At 37.3% G+C, this 16,937-nt stretch overlaps 2 protein-coding genes across 2 annotated transcripts; both read right to left on the bottom strand.

Annotated features, from left to right (window-relative positions):
• Window positions 1-1,465: 1,465 nt before the first annotated feature.
• LOC113029875 (uncharacterized) lies at window positions 1,466-3,360 on the bottom strand. The gene is made up of 6 exons (XM_026180901.1): window positions 3,311-3,360; window positions 2,894-3,217; window positions 2,369-2,707; window positions 2,155-2,268; window positions 1,833-1,879; window positions 1,466-1,724 (listed from the first exon to the last, which is right to left on the bottom strand). Exons 1-6 carry the CDS (start codon window positions 3,351-3,353, stop codon window positions 1,611-1,613), a joined length of 981 nt encoding a protein of 326 aa, XP_026036686.1. The 5' UTR covers window positions 3,354-3,360; the 3' UTR covers window positions 1,466-1,610.
• A 6,626-nt stretch (window positions 3,361-9,986) lies between these two features.
• LOC113009352 (uncharacterized) lies at window positions 9,987-16,288 on the bottom strand. Its single transcript, XM_026147611.1, has 4 exons — window positions 16,246-16,288; window positions 15,774-16,103; window positions 15,334-15,690; window positions 9,987-10,054 (listed from the first exon to the last, which is right to left on the bottom strand). The coding sequence occupies exons 1-4, from the start codon at window positions 16,286-16,288 to the stop codon at window positions 9,987-9,989; spliced, it is 798 nt and encodes a 265-aa protein (XP_026003396.1).
• Window positions 16,289-16,937: the final 649 nt, after the last annotated feature.

The following is a 16,937-nucleotide window of genomic DNA, read 5'->3' as shown; positions in this document are numbered from 1 at the left end:
CCTCTGTCAGTGCGCCCCAGGGTGGCTGTGGCTACAATGTAGCTGCCATCACCAGTGTGTGAATGGGTGGATGACTGGATATGTAAAGCGCTTTGGGGTCCTTAGGGACTAGTAAAGCGCTATATAAATACAGGCCATTTACCATTTAAATAAACTTTTAATAACTTTTCTAGAACATTTCTAGTATATTAACAATGAAAGCCTTAATAAAGACAGGGGCACATTTTGAAACTGGACAAAGACAACCAGAGTAAACACAAAATTTGTAATCATGATTTTATTTATTAAAGAAAAAAATCTGTCCAAACCTACCAGGCCCAAAGTAACTGCCCTCTAAACCTATAAAATGGTATGTTTAGGTCTAAACTAAAATCAAACATTTGCAATAACTGGAAATTACTTTTACGTTCTGTGTCGTGGTCCTCCAGTCCTCCTGTGCTGGCTTTGGGGGAATGAGCTGACTTGGGGACTTGGGTTTAGTGCATAATTTTTACATTTATGATTTTCTAGTTTCTCTGTTGCTATATTGTGTGCTTGCATTAATCACACAATCTGCTGCAGTGGCAGGTCCTCCTCTGGTTGCCACCCTGCAGTCCAGCACGCAATGTGTTGATTAACTCACATGTTGACAGTCATGTGATCAGCCTGTCTGTTATTTAAACATTTTTTTAAGTAACGCAATAATTACTTTTCCTAGTAATTAATTAATTTACAATTAGTGTTTTGAAGAAGTAACTAGTAACTATAACCGATTACTTTTTTAAAGTAACTTGCCCAATCATTATGTTAAATGTCCAAATAACCATGGAGAATTGGCACCTCCAAGTTTGAGGCCATGGTTCCTAGCTGGTCTGTTGTGGTGATCAGGAGTCTGAGCGCAAAGATGTCAACTTGTTCAAACTACATCCCTGCCATCACCAGTGATCATGAAAGAGTACGTGAAAGTACATGAAACTATATAAATAATGCATGTAGTCATCCATAATTGGTTTGTGGTGCTTTAAAACCTCAATCTTAGCATTTTGGCCTCTGCCATAGTCTTCTCGAGCTAAAAGCAATCATATTTGGAACACAGAGCACAAAATTACAAGCCAAAGCTTGCAAGTGACTTAGTAAGGATTTTATGAGTTCATAGCACACAATGCTTGTGTCAGTGTTGGGATTGTCATGCAAAAAAAAGTGAATGTATTACACGTGACTTACTTAGTCACTGAAGAAAGCAATTCATTACATCGAAATAGTCTCAATTTTTGCATAGCATCACAACCTTTGATCTGTACACAGATTTTCCTTTGATTTTTCGTTCTCCCTGCTGGATTAAATTCACAAATGACCTGAAACCAGATTATACGGCATTATACCTTTGATAACTAGATGTCATTAAATAAACATAAAAAGCATCAGGAGAATTAATTTTGATTTATTGCAGAAAGGATGACAAGTTCATACAGTTCAATCAGGGATGACAAAAAATGCAACAAAACTATGTTGGCTTTGAGAGTCCAGATATAAGTAAAACACAGACATTTAAGTTAAAAAGAGTAAAATCAAAGAGTTTCAAACACCGGGTCTGTAACAGGATGTCAGGCTCACTTGAAATTTCAGTTCTATCATTTAACTTGAGAGTAGACGCTCTCCTCAGGCGGCTCTCGCTTCTTTCTTCCTCGTGTTTTTCTTTCAGAGAAATTTAGTGCAGCATAGTTTAGTTCTTCATCAGCTTCGGTCTGCATTGTAAGTACAACAGACAAAACAAATGTTTCTTAATCTGGTTTAGATGGTTATACTAACTTTTCAGACATTTTAACTAAACACCAATATTTTTTATTACTTACCAGTTGGCATAAGGCGTCATTTTGTGCTTCAGTTATTACACTTTCTGCTATAAACATGAGATCATAGTAACAAATACATATTACTAAAATGCACTTAATATGCAGTTCACTTCTGAATTTTTTATAACCATAAAATTCAGTGATATAAATAAATTCTTCCAATAATTAACATAGGAATAATAACCACCATGGAGTGTATTTGCAGTGTATACAATGACTATCTCCCCCATGAATTTATTTTATATAAATGATTAGTCTTTAAATTATTTAAGTGTAATGGAATAATTTTGTTCTCATAATTTTAGATACCTGTAGCTCCTACCTTTAATTGGCGTACATATTCTTCGTTTGCAAACAAGGAAAATATTCCCAGAGACAGAAATGGCCAAACAGACTATTAAGGCTATTTGAAGAAACTCAATTTTTTTGGCTTGCTCTATAAAAAACAAACAAAATAATATGTTCTCAGAATGTCTCATCACTCATATTTTAACATATTTGAAGTATAAACACCAGTACTGAACACAAAATCATACCAAGTTCGAGTGTCGTCCCATTTCCAAATAATATCTCTCCACATGTGGCCACAGCGCAGTAGTAAGTCCCTCCATCAGAGGAGCTGACGTTCTTAGAGAAGTGATAAACACATGTCCTCTGAGTATCAGATCTTTTCTCACATTCATTATGTGTATTAGCGTAAATGACTGGATGAGATTCATGAGATCTGTCTCTGAACCAAAGAACTCTGAGACCTCCTGGACACGTCTTGTTGACAGAGTGAGAGACTGAACACTGGAAAGTCACTGTGTCTCCTGGATGGATTGGATTTGATCCTGTCAGCTGTTGAACAACTACTGATGCTTTCTGATTGTTTCCTGTGTAATAAAAATGCAAAGACATTACGCTGTCATAGTAGCTGAAAAATATTGTAAATGAGTGTTACGTTCCCCTAAAAAGGTTCAGGGGATGAGGAGGATGTAACAAAATGTGTCCAGGTCGAAAAAAGGAGACAGAGAGGCAAAATAACTTTTTTAAAGCTTATATTAAGGATGTACACTTACCTTTTACAAACAAATATGTGCCACTCCAGTTAGTCCTAATCCACTCTGTGAGCCCACAGTGATAGATTCCCTCGTCCTCTTGGACGGTCTTCAAAATAGTCACATTGCTGAAATTGTTATCATTATGTTCCTCAAATCTTGATCTAGAAAATGCAGGACCATATTGCGCTGGTGTAGATTTAAACAATGTCATAATTAACTTTAGGGTATCCCCGTGATTCTGCTTGTACCAGTGGACTTCTCCACTCTGGAGCCCTTTGGGCAAAGCACATGTTAGGGTCACTGGTTCACCAAGTTGAACTGTTTTCACTGGAACCAGAGAATCTGAAAGAAGAAAAAATATATAAAAATGGAAAAAGCTTTTTCTTGCAACAATCAATGCACGCAAATTTTTCCACATAACAAAAAAACCCTTACATCCTTGCCGAAGAACAAACAATGTCATCCATAAGACGATCATCTTGACACTGCACCTCGTTCAGGACTTCACTGGTGTTTTAGTGAGTGAAAGAGGTGGCATGATTGTATTAGGTCAGACGCTAAAATGTATCTGATTGGTTAACACTGAAAAGACTGAAAAATACACTTCCTGTCACATTGGTCTCATCCTGGGCTTTGTGAAGCATATCACCTCGCTTTCAACTGTTCAGATGTACAGAAATGCATTGCAAAAGGGGACAAAAGAACAAGCAGAGCCAATGTCCTTTTTCCAATTAATGTGGCAAAGTTTGTGGCAAACGATTCAGCAGTCGCATTAAATATCACCCAGGTTTACCCCATGGTGGAGCTAGAGGTAAAGACAGGATAATGGCAACTGCAAGATTTTAGCTGTCATTATCCTTCCTCAATTAAATTAGAAAGACTTCTTTCATATCAGCTGGATCCAGAAAAACTAAAAGCCAATGGCACTGTTGTATCATGTGTCATGATAGTAGCCATGAAATCAAATCATTATTTGTCAAGACAGTTTTTCTTAATATGGCACTGACCAAACCCTCTTTCAAATTCAAATGTGCACCATATAAACTTCCTCTGAACTGAAATACACGGATAGAGGTCAGAGGTCACAGAGAGAAATGGGAAATAGGAAAAAAAACAAAAACAGAAAGGATTTCTGAATCTTTTAATCTTTAGTTTTTAAATGTATTTAATACACTCTAAATGCCCATAATTTATTTTTAACTTGCAAACTGCTTTGAGATCTCAAATTAAAGTTAAAGTTAAAAAAAAATTAAATTAAATTCATACATCTATTTTCTACTGCTTATAAATCGTGTCAGGAATCTATCTTATATATAATGTTCCCAAAACACCTCACCGAAAAGGTGTCAAAGGTGCATCAGTGTCAGATACCCACATCTTCAGCTGTTTCCTTTGATTCTGAACTTTTTAAAAAAAATGATCAAAGTGTGTTTGAGGTTTGACAAAGTTGCTATCAGCAAAGGCTTACCAGCAAACCTCCCACAGAGCCTTTCCTCCTTGTTATCTATGCAAAGCGTAAACAACAAGAAGCACAGAAGTTAAGCTGGCTCATAACTCAAGCATAAAAGAGTCTTAAAGGGAGAATGACCACTAGTGGTGTGCGGATCGATATTGAAATATCGATTCTTCCGATACCAGTAATTTATGTTCTAGAATCGATTCTCATATTAAAATATCGATATTTTAGTACTTTGGGGTAAATTTGTAGTTTTTCATTAACAGGAACACAGTGGAAAGAAACTATCATTCAGATCGTCTAAATTGGAAGGAACTACTTCCGCTTCTGCCTTTCACAGTCATGTGCGAAATACGGCTGTATAAATGTGTCGCAGCCCCTGGCGTGCGCATTCACAACAATGGCTGAGCGTATAAACGGAGGGATGTGCGGACGTATTTTACCTCCACAAACAGCCAAGACGCGGTTTGCGATACATGTGGCAAGACAGTGAGGTGTTGTGGTAACACCACTAACTTCGTCAAACACCTCACAGTGAATCATATCGCAGAATATGACGAGGTTATGTTGAGGTGAACTGAAGAGGAGGAGAGGGGCAGGTGCTGCTAGGGCGAGACAGACGTCTCTGAGTCCTTTAGTGCTGCAGGCAGGCAACGTGTTCAAATAGCGCACAGCTTCAGGTTTTTTATTTCTAAATAATAATTCTGCATTATGAAGCGATAAGAACAAGTAGTCTGATGTCCTGTAATCATTATGAAGCTTTATTATTATATTATTATTACAATTTCATAATACAATTACATATTGTATTATAAACATTACGTTTTTGTACAAAGTATCGGTATCGGATCAGTATTGTCGATTTACCCTGAATTTTACTTGGTATCGGATCGGAAAGGAAATCAGTGGTATCACACATCACTAATGACCACAGTTTAAAGGATGCAAAGTGGCTGATTGGCTCAAAGAAGGCCAACAAGGAGATGATTGGACTAGTGTAATGATGCCACTATTGATTTTGACACTGTGGGGAAGTAGAGATGTAAAGAAGAGACTACCAACTGAATACTGAGGAAACAGGCAGATGAGTGATTACAGACTGTCCTTATTAAACTAAGAGCAAACGTAATCAATAGACTAACAAATTTTCTAATTCCATTATCTGATCTGTTGGATATTGCCTGCCTCTGCTAAATTCTTTCTATACCTGGTGGAGATAAAAATGTAGGGGAGACCGGGGATAGTTGTAACATTTTTGACATTTCTGTCTGTAAATTGAAGCTCGTTTAAGGTAGTGGATTCAAAATGTAATGCAAAGTATTTACATGTCTCTGCTATTAAATAGTGCAGCTATTTTCTCTGCAGCACAATTACCCATTGCATGGTATGGCCTCAAACACAAAGAGTGAAATGTTACAATTAACCCCATAGTCTGGGTTAGTTGTAACATATCCTGGGGTAAAATGTAACACAATGAAATAAGGGTACTAACAAAACATTAACATGTAATCTTTGTTTATTCAACACATGAATGCACTTACAGCCATTTATGTAGCTGTGTGTGTGTGTGACAGAATGCAGAAATCTAGCTTTTGAACATATTCCAACCCCCCAAAAAAGACAAATTATGGAATTTTCTGCAACTGAATATTTCATTAATTTTGGTTGGTCTCCCTTGAGTTTGGCCTCATTGGCTCAGTGGGCATTATAACCTACAACTCTTGCACCAATTTTGAACATAACAATGAAGCTGAAAAAATGTATTTGTTCACCAGCATCGCAATTCCATTACTTTTTATCATGGCTTACCTTGGTGTGGTTTGCAAAGTGCTTCAGAAAGATGAGGAAATCTGTTTCTTGCACCCATCCTGATTTATTTCCACTACCAGTACTTCCTACTGGTCCATCTCTGACACAGAGGTCTGCATAATGTATGTGTTGGAACACAAACAGTGGAGGAATTGTGTTGCCAATGGCATTAACCGCATATACAAAAGCGACCAGTGAACCTCTCTCTGCTGATGTCGTTGCCCCAACTTGTTTAATATAAGTTAAAGTAATAGTGTGGTAAGTTGTAACATCTGCATTATTGTTACAACTAACCCAGACTGTTGCTGTTACAACTGACCCAGACTCCTATAGCCATGAACTAGCTAACATTACAGCCAACGGCTAAACATTAGCACTAAAGACTTACACAGAATATATCCCCATAGACATACAAATAACATAATTTAAGTTTGATGAGTTTAACTGCAAAGCAAATAATGCTATTAAACATTGAAATAAAGTAGAAAAACTTACTTTTTGGCATACAAATTACTTTTTTTCATGTTAAATTGTCTGTGTTTGACAAAATGTGCTGATTTTTCACATGTGATAGCAGAACTGAATTGGGCATGCACAGGATGAGTCACATCATTTGAAACGTAGCCCTGATTGGAGAAATTGGAAGTGTTACAACTAACCCACGTTACAACTATCCCCGGTCTCCCCTACTTCGCCCTCTGATTTTAAGTGCTTAATCATGAGTTTACAGCACAATCAACAATGAAATCAGAAATGGACTTTCTCTTTCAACAATCACGATTCTGTTAAAGATGATATTTTATAGCGGGATGATCTGGATGCATCCTATTTCCAACATTTCATTAAGCACAACTATTTCAGTGTGAAAACAGTCAGCTAGAAATGTACGTTTTCCACCTGCCTGGTTGTTGACATTAGAATTCCCTACAAAGGTGAGAGGTCCGGCCTCTCTTTTCAGCTTGATAAAATGCAGCTGCAGACCAAGGCTGCTTTGACATTCTGCAGTTATGAAGGGCATCTCTGGAGAAATTACATGTATGCTTTTTGGCTTTGCTAGTAATAATGCACCTATGACTGGCTTACAGAGAGGAGCAACCACACCTGTGCAAAAAGATTAACCACAACTGTTATTCACAAGCTATGATTTGTTGCCCATGACGCTGTAAAACAGATTACAGACCTAGGTATTGATCAACTTTGACTCCAAAAATGTCCTGATGATCTCGGTAAATTTAACAGCGTGGCCTTATTCTCTGTTCAGAGAAATGCGTATGTGGGTAAAATAAAGCTGCAGATGACCCTTTGCAGAAAAACTCCATGACTAAAGCAGATTGCTGTCTGCTTTAATGATTCTGACGTGGAAAACTCTATTGTTACAAAATATTAATCAATTTTTAGCATTTTGCGCTGTTAAAGTTTGACATTTGTCATGGAAACTCAAAAGACACTGCAAACACCCGATGAGCTTGTTCGAAATGGTTTATTCACATGTCGCAACATGGAGAGAGCGCGCTGGTCAAATGCCAAAGTCATCTCTGAAGATGGGCCGCCACCCTATAAGACATGTATAACATATATATATAAGACATATATATAAGACACTATAGTGTCTTATGTATGAACAAAAAAAGCACAGAGACAAAGAAACTCCACAGCACATCACGCAGGTCTATACCTCCCAGTTCAGCTCATCCTTGAAACCTTCCTATATTCTTGGGAATGCTGGGATTATTACTGTTATTATTATTATTGTTATTATGTTTAAATTTGGAAATTCTTTATTTAAAGTTCATAATAAATATGTAGTTGTGGTTGTATATATATTTGAGCCTCTATGTAGATGTTTAACTTGTGTGTATTAGAAAAAAAAATCAAAAATCAATGGAAGTTTGTGCACCCAACTCTAGATTTTTTATTGTGATGTAGAATGCAAGATATACATTCATGTTTTCTATGGCTAAGTTCTTTCTAGTTGATATTTAAACATATTAACACTCCAATAAATGCATCAGAGAACAACTTAGGGCTCACCGTTTTGCCCCAAAATACACTGGCAGCAGGGGATTGAACTAAGAATCGTTCCGTTATGATGACCTCTACCTTGTGAGCTACTTTTTAAGGTGTGTTAATTTACAGTAAGATAGTTTGGGTTAATGTTAGAAATCCATTTTCCTGTGTAAATGTTTTCTGTTTTCTAAAAATTGGTGCTCACCTGATTTTGTGGGAGAGCTGGGGCTCTATCAAAACTTCAGTGGGACATGCTGATACACAATAAGACAACAAAATATTTATTAAGACAATTTATTACAAGACTGCAGCAAAATGGTGAAATGTCCTACATGGTTACATATGATGTAATAAAAGTATTATTTACAGTTCACTGTTGCAGAGTTACAAATATTAACACACTCCACTGGTATATATGAACATATTTAAATTCCCATTTGGTAGACATCCTGACTTCTTATGTGATTTTAGTAATGTCCATTTTCAATCCCGTACATAGTTTTTGATGTGCTTGTGCAATAATGTAAATGAGATAAAAGACAGAGTAAAACAACAGCCATTCATGACCAAACTGCTGCTTTATTAAACACTGACAAAAGCATGAACAGAACAACATACCAAGGAGTGATACGTAGACCTAATTCAGCCCAAAAGCCTTGGCAGCCATGTAGATTTGCTGCTTCTTTGCTGGCTTTGTGTTGTTTTTTGTACATCTGTCAGCTTTCATCATGGTAAAGACAACACCAGAAAACATCCACGTATCCATATTCTAGGATAATAGAGTAAATAAAAATATTATAAATATCAAAACACATAAAATCGCTAAAAGAAAATTCAAAATTACAATCAAATTTATAGCATTAAGAACTTTACCTGTTGTATTTTTTGATAGCTGAAGTTGTTCTGCAGGACAGCAGCTTGAATGGTAAATGGTCTGTATTTGTAAAGCGCTTTACACTACAGTCAGTCATCCACCCAGTCACACACACATTCACACACTGGTAACCAGTGTGTGAATGTGTGTGTGACCACAATTCAGAGATGGTCCTGGTGTTTCACCGGGATGTTCTCTCCACATTGCAATGTGTTTATTAAACTCACTTCAAATCAAGCTCACTGGGTGTGTTGCAGGTTATTGTTAAACTTTCCATAACAAGCTTCTGTGAAGCACTTTGGGATTTTTATCTTTATAGGTGCTATATAAATAAAATTTTACTTACTTTTTTACTTACTTATCCCAATTGAGCTCCTGATGAAGGCTCTCAGGGTCCTGTTGAACTTGTATAGTTCTAGGCATTCAGGTGTGGGGTATTGAGTCATAGGCTTCTTGTAGTCAATCCAGGCAGTCCACAGGTTGGTCAGTCTGGTCTTGCAGTCTCGGGCGACAGCTCTGTCTACCAGTAGCTGGTGTTTCACTCCTCTGGTATTCCTGCCAATTCCTTTCTGTGCCCCACTCATGTACTGATCCATGTGCCTGTTCCTCTAAGGCCCTACCCATATGGAAAAGATATATATATATAAATCTTATAAAGTTTGTATCTGTCTTGTGTGAAACTTGTATGAAAAGCATACAAGAGTGAAAACAGATATAAGATCCCTTGAAAAATTATATAATGAAACTTGTATGTTTTGGATACTTACTAAAACAATGTATGAAAGTAATGAGAAAGTGGCCACTTTCATGAGTAATCACATATAAGTTTTTACTATTTCTTTTCCATATGGGTATGATGCCTGACAGGAGCTTCCATGTGGTACTGAGGCAGGTTACTGACCAGTAGTTGGATGGGACCAGTCCCTTCTGTGGGTCCTTGGGGATCAGGAGTGTCCTGCCTTCAGCTAGCCCAGGGGTCTGCAACCCTCGGCTCCAGAGCCACACGTGGCTCTTTCATCCTTATACTGCAGCTCTGTGTGAATGGAAAAAATACATTATAAGTATTTAACTGAAGTGTTAGTTCTTTTTAGAAAGTGTAATTCTAACTTGGAAGATTATTGTGATCTTGAAATATTAAAATAAAATTATATTTTATTATTTTCATCGCTCAAAATAAGGGTCACACTCACAGAAGCCTGTATATCCACCAAAAGTCCATGCATTTATCGAGACTTTCAACCCCGGGTAGGCCAAGTATGAGGAAATGTAAGAAAAGAAAAATATCTTAAGAAAATACAACATTTAATGATGCCTGGGCAGATGGAGAAGGCTGATCTGAGTAAAAATCAATTCAAGACGTGGATGAAGTCTGCAAATTCAACTATATATGCAAATTTTGTGGCAGCTCAGGAAATAGTCAGGCATGGGAAGCTGTCCATGGACGGAGAATATATGAAGGATTCATTCATTAAGATTTCAGAACACCTAATCGCAGACTTTAAAAACAAGAGAGATGCCTCTCTCTGCGAAGACTGTCAAAGACAGAACCACAGAAATGGCGTTGCTGTTTAAGGTGGAGCACATGTACTCTGATCTCCTGCTTTGTAACAGATTCTGGTGGCTGTCCAGAGGAGAGGTGCTGAAACGCTTCGCTGCATGTCAGCGAGAGGTGAAAACTTTCACGAGCAGCTCACCTTTTCTGAGCTGGAACAGCCAGAGTGGCTGGAAAAGCTGCACTTCATGGTGGACATGACAGTGTTAGTATTTGAGTCCAAACGGAAAGTTTTAGCCAGAGATTTACAGAGAGGCACACTTTCTCACTTCCCTCTGTAAGGGAGTGCAAACAAGCTCATGAGTTGATCAATTCTGAGTATTAGCAGTCTGCAATCACCACAATGCAAGCATTGTTTGGGAAACGATTCAGTGAGTTCAGAGAGAAAAACCCACATTATGCTTCCCTGTCCCTCCTCTGACCATCGATCCATCCCTATTAAATGTGGCTGCAGGTGTAAGTCAACCTGATCTGGAGATCGAGCTGGCTGACATAGCTGACAAAGATATGTGGGTGTCCCAATTCAAACACTTGACAGGGGATGTTGCCCATAGCAGGCCAATAAGTTCAGAATCACAAACTCGTGTTTGAAACATGGAATGCCATCCCCAGCACCTACATAAACATGAAGAAATATACATTTGGAGTCCTATTGATCCGCATACGTATGTGACTAGCTATTCCACCATGAACTATGTTAAAAACAAAAACTGCTCATGCCTCACAGGTGACAGTTTACAGTTCTGCGTAAAGATGAAAGTTGCTTTGTACAGCCCAAATTTGCAGACGCTGTGCGCAGAGGTTCAGGAACAGAAGTCCCATTAACCAGTTAAAATAAATATTTATGCAAATATTTGTTTTCCATTGTTTAGTGACATATTGTTTTTTTCCAATTTATTTTTTAAATTCAGGTCAAGGCTCCAAAAGCCCAAAGGCGATATACGGATGACCCCTCACAATATTGTTTTGCCTGTTACATGGATAATTTAAGTTCAGCTTTTTAATTCATTTGAAAGACGCCTTGGACTCAGCGTGTTTCTCTTTTGTTATTATTTTTTTAAGTGTTCAAGATGATCAAAATGTGTTCATTACATAAATAAAATCTAATTTTCTCTGTAGCACTTCATGGGTTTCATAACCAACACATTATAATTGATTATACAAAGCATAAAGGTAAAAAAACAACAAAACAATATATACAGTGTTATCTGCATTTCAGATGTCACAAAGTATTTGCGGCTCCCAGTGTTTGTCTTTTTTTACATGGAAATGGCTCTTTGGGTGTGAAGGTTGCCGACCCCTGAGCTAGCCATTCTGGGTGTGTCTCATTGACCAGCAGCTGGTTCATTTGTGCTGCCAGACGCTCATGGAGTGCAGTCAGCTTCTTCAGCCAGTAGGTGTGAATCATGTCAGGGCCTGGTACAGTCCAGCTCTTTATACTGGAAAAGCTTCCTTCTTAAAAGTCTGGCACTGTGGTTACTGGTTCAGGTTCGTTGTTGTGGTCTGCTCTTAGATCCACTAGCCTTTGTGGGTTGTGTTCTTCTCGTATTGCTCTGGAAGGACACGGCCTTGGTGGTGCTGTTCATATATTGTTCCCCGGCCACTGAGAGTACACCTTTGATGATTCCATGAAGTAAAGCTGCTATATTGCTTCGAGCTGCTGGTCAATGCTCTGAGTCTTTGCTTGGATGTAGATTGACAGTAAACTGACAAACTTTACTTTTATGGTTTGCTTGATCTCTGACTGCTGGCTCACTTACCTAAAAGTCGAATGGGAATCAGCCTTTAGCTTTCATGCCCTGTTTTTGTTAAACAAGCCTCCTGATTCAAGAGACAGACTTCACTTATCCTATTTACTCACTATGTAAGTATTTAAACGACATTTTGCATTTAATCATTAGTTATTATTAAACTATCGCTCTCTTCCACAATATCTGCTTTATTCTGTCTTTAGATGAAAGTATATCTAGTTCTGCTGAAGGTTTCTTCTGTTAAAGGGAGTTTTCCCTTCCTACTGTCACCAAGTGCTTGCTCAAAAAGGGAAGATTGATTTTTGGGGTTATCTCTCTATTATTGTAGGGTCTTCATGTTACAAAACAAAGTGCCTCAGGTTGAATGTTATTGTAATTTGGTGCTAAATAAATACAAATGAATTGAATTGATTGGTCACCTATCTCTTAAACACACTCTCAGACTTGGAGGTACTAGAGCCCAGTTAACAACAAACCTTCCCAGCAGGAATCAGTGAGCACTTGTTGAAGCCAGAAAGCCCACATAAAATATAAATTAAAAAGAAAAATATTCCCATGATCTCTGAACTGGAAACCTCTGACAATTTGACTATGGCTAAAAATTATATCCTTAAAAGTTATGGATATAATTATAAACAGAACAATTAACAAAAAGCACCATTTGTGTAGCCCAAGACCTACCAGCAACTAGCATGTTCATAGTGCCATTTAGAAAGTCTATGTGATTAACAAGATATTTAGTACATTTGTACATGTAAGATATGAGTTCATTGTTTGAGAGTGTGGTAGTCGAGATTTTATCGTTTTTATATTAATTCCATATTTTATGTTTATTTAGACATTTTGCGTGACTTCATCGAAAGTAAAGACTATTTTTGTTTTATAAAACATTTAAAAAAGAAACTGAAATGTAATGAAATGACACAGACAGGGCACAAAGACACATAAAACACACAGATATTCATCCCCAGATGCAAACATAAACTGGACCCAAACGCAGACAATGGAGATGAATGTGGATCTTTAACAAAAACGAGCCTTTATTCTTGACTGCACAAAAAGCTACAAAACAAAAGGTGGCGGAGGAACTGAGAAAAAACAAACAAAAAGCTAAACTGGGAAAAGCTCAATTAAAGAACATGAGGAACATAGAAAACATTACCAAAAACCTGAAACTGGAAACGCGGAACCTAAGACATGGAAACCTTGAGGAGGAAATGCAGGATGAAACACGGGGGATGACAAACAGGAGAAAACGCAGACAATCTGACAGAGGCAAGCGCACACTATATATTACACACAGAGAAGTGAGGAAATGGCAGGCAGGCAGGGAACACAGCTCACAATAATCAGACGAGATGAGACCAGGTGGAAGCAAAACAGAATACACTGATGCACAAGACTCTCCGAAGTAAAACAGGAAAGGGGAACATAGAACCAAGAACACTAGACACAACACAAGTAACACAAGGGAGGCACAGAGAACACCTAAACACTGGAAATAATTACAAATAACGAATAAACTAACAAAATCAATGAATATTAATAAACATAAACTGGGAGTCACTAGACTCCGGACCCTCAAAGCAAGTCATATTCATCATAATACATGTCATTATTATTGTTGTTATTATTGCTGTTGTTGTGATTATTAGCAGAGATGATGCATTGCAAGGCGGTCCGTGCAGCTGTGCATGATATAACACTAACATGCAAACTAAAATGGGACTAGGTGACCTAGCATAAAAACAACGAAAGCTATAATTCACATTCAAATTTCCATTCAACTATTTAAGGCAGAAACAAACTACATTATCTAATCTTAAAAAAAAAACAAAAAGCAGCAAATATAAAGTCAAGCTCACCTAACAGGAAAGACAAACAGGCAATACAATGCTACTGCAGTAACAAACAACATGGCTGCAAGGCTCAGTTCAGATAAACTCACCAACACAGTTGATCCTGACTCTCACATTCCTGAATTTATACTGTCAGTCTGCACAAGTGTTTTCTCACACTACAGTATCTCCAACAAAAACAATTTGTTTTTACAAGAAAAGCTTCTAATTCAGCAGCACTCAACTTAATTTCTCTTACAAAGGCAGAAAGCTACCTATGGAATGAGCGGGACTCACGTCTCCTCTCCAACAGGAGTGTGAATCCACTGATTAAATCACATAGTAGTTTGAGGATTTTTTTTTGTTTTTGTTTTTCTTTTGCAAAATTTTAAGTTGATGTGTTGATTTTTCTTTTCTTTGATATTTTTTCCTAATTTTCTTTTATTTTCTGTGTTTTTGTTTTTTCAAGAAAACACACAACACTTGAAATCAGGATTTAACTTGAGAGTAGACACTGTCCTCAGCAAAGTCTCTCTTCCTTGTGCTTCTCGATTTTCTTTCACTGAAGTTCAGTGCAACATAGTTTACATGGCCATCAGTTTCAGCCTGTGTAATAAAGATATGCAATAATAACAACCAGGTGAAATAATAATAATGAGCTTTTCAGTTTTAATTGAATAACAAGCATTTTCATTACTTACTGGTTGGTGTGAGGTGTCAATTTGGTCTTCCGATATAGCATTTTCTATTCATAAAGATGAATTCAATTATTATGACAAATACAAAATAGTAACATGCATTTGATGTGGCAACTATTTCAAAATGTATTTCCTAACATATAAATATATAACACAAAACATTTAATATGTATTCATATTCATATTTAAACAATGGAAATGCTACTTGAATAACGGGGCAATCTTAGCTTTGGAAATCATCATACAACACTTACCTTTATTTTGTATTCTTTGGTTGCAGATGAGGAAAACATTTCCAGTGACAGAAATGACCAAACACACTATTATTAAGGCCAGTTGAATAAATGCCGACTGTGTTTTTTCCACTACAAAACAAACAACCAGAAAGATATATCAAAGTTTCCAAAAAAAATCACTCATATGCTGCCAACATACCTTGACTATAACTTCCAGTAGTAAACAAAAAATCATACCAGCTTTCAGATCGGTTCCATTTCCAAATAATATCTCCCCACATGTGGCCACAGCACAATAGTAAGTCCCTTCATCAGAGGAGCTGATGTTCTTAGAGAAGCGATAAACACAGCTATTCTGAAGGTCAGATGGTTTTTCACATTCATTGCTTCTCTTTCTGCCAGTGTAGATGATGCTAGGATGAGATTTGTCTGAACCAGCTCTGAACCAGAACATATCACGATCCCGTGCATATGTGTTGTTGTCAGAGTCAGAGAAAACTGAACACTGGAGAGCTGTTGTGTCTGCTGGATTGACTGGATCTGATACAGCTGGCCACTGAACGACAGTATAGTTTGATGCCCTCTGAGTGTTTCCTGTTTATTAAAAATATAAAGACAATCGTCAAAACATGCTCCAACACACTAATACATTTTTTGAAAGTATGCCAGTTTATTACCTTTTACTAACAAATATGTCCCACTCCATTCAGGATTAAGCCATTCAATGATTCCACAGTGATAGATTCCTTCATCCTCTTGGACTGTCTTCAAAATGGTCAGATTGCTAAATGTTTTTTTATTACATGCGTCATATCTTGATCTAAATATTTCTTGACCATACTGAGGTGGTGTAGTTCCATACAGTGTTGAAATCAGTTTGAGCTCATCCCCGATACTCTGCTTGTACCAGTGGACTTCCAAAGTGCTGAGCTCTTTATTGCTGGGTAAAGCACATGTTAACGTTGCTGGTTCACCAAGCTGAACGATTTTCATTGGAACCAAAGAATCTGAATTAAGAGAATACAGAAAAAAAAATGATGTGAAAATGTTCAAATGCAAAATAATTCATTTTATTTTCAACACATTTTTTTCTATTTGACATAATTTATCTTCATAGAATAGTTGTGGAGAAAATTAAAGAGCACTTACATCCTTGATGAAGAAAGAGCAAAGTAATCCACAGCACCATCATCATGACACTGCTCGTTGTTGAGAACACGGTCTTTCAGTGAGTGAAGGAGGCAAGATGATCATGTTAGGTAAGGCTGTAAAATGATTCTGATTGGTTAACACATATAGATTCAAAAGGACCCTTCACGTCACACTGGTTCCCTCCTGGGCTCTGTAAAACATTTCACCTCTCTTTGATATTCTGTTGTAATTATCCATTTGGTTAATTTTTACTTCTCTCTTGGTGGTTATTCGTTCTCTATTCCTTCCTTTTCTTTTCATCTGAAGGACATAAACAGTGGAACAGTCACCACTTCTGTTTGTGGTGTGTAGTGCAAGAAATAACACAAAAACATTACATATTGAATTTCTGATGAAATTTGACATCTTGACTTGGAGAAAAGCTGGCGCACAGGATGAAGCGAAGGCTTTTGCCCAACTAATGTGCACCTTTATTTATTTATATGTTTTTGCATTTTTCATAACAAACCAATCAGCACTTGCATTGAATGTCACCCATGTTAACCCCATGGTGGAGCTAGAGGTAAAGACAGAATAATGTTACCTCCAAGACCTTAGCTGGTATACACTGTTTTACTTTCTCAATCAAAATGGCATGTCTTCTTTGCATCAGCTGGCTGTATAAAGAATATCAAAATACCTATACAAAG

Source organism: Astatotilapia calliptera, chromosome 2 (assembly GCF_900246225.1).
Source record: "Astatotilapia calliptera chromosome 2, fAstCal1.2, whole genome shotgun sequence".
Taxonomy (NCBI): Eukaryota; Metazoa; Chordata; class Actinopteri; order Cichliformes; family Cichlidae; genus Astatotilapia; species Astatotilapia calliptera.
This window is presented reverse-complemented; position numbering and strand designations above follow the sequence as displayed.

Bases quoted from the DNA above. Each gene is read 5' to 3' on its own strand.
- LOC113009352 (XM_026147611.1), bottom strand. From the start codon at position 16,288: ATGATGGTGCTGTGGATTACTTTGCTCTTTCTTCATCAAGGAT. The intron at 15,691-15,773 runs GTAATAAACTGG...TTTAATAAACAG, and splicing joins GACATATTTGTTAGTAAAAG to GAAACACTCAGAGGGCATCA. The intron at 10,055-15,333 runs GTATGATTTTTT...CCATTCACACAG, and splicing joins TGGAACCGATCTGAAAGCTG to AGCTGCAGTATAAGGATGAA.
- LOC113029875 (XM_026180901.1), bottom strand. From the start codon at position 3,353: ATGATCGTCTTATGGATGACATTGTTTGTTCTTCGGCAAGGAT. The intron at 3,218-3,310 runs GTAAGGGTTTTT...TTCTTCTTTCAG, and splicing joins GTTTGTTCTTCGGCAAGGAT to ATTCTCTGGTTCCAGTGAAA. The intron at 2,269-2,368 runs GTATGATTTTGT...TGTTTTTTATAG, and splicing joins TGGGACGACACTCGAACTTG to AGCAAGCCAAAAAAATTGAG.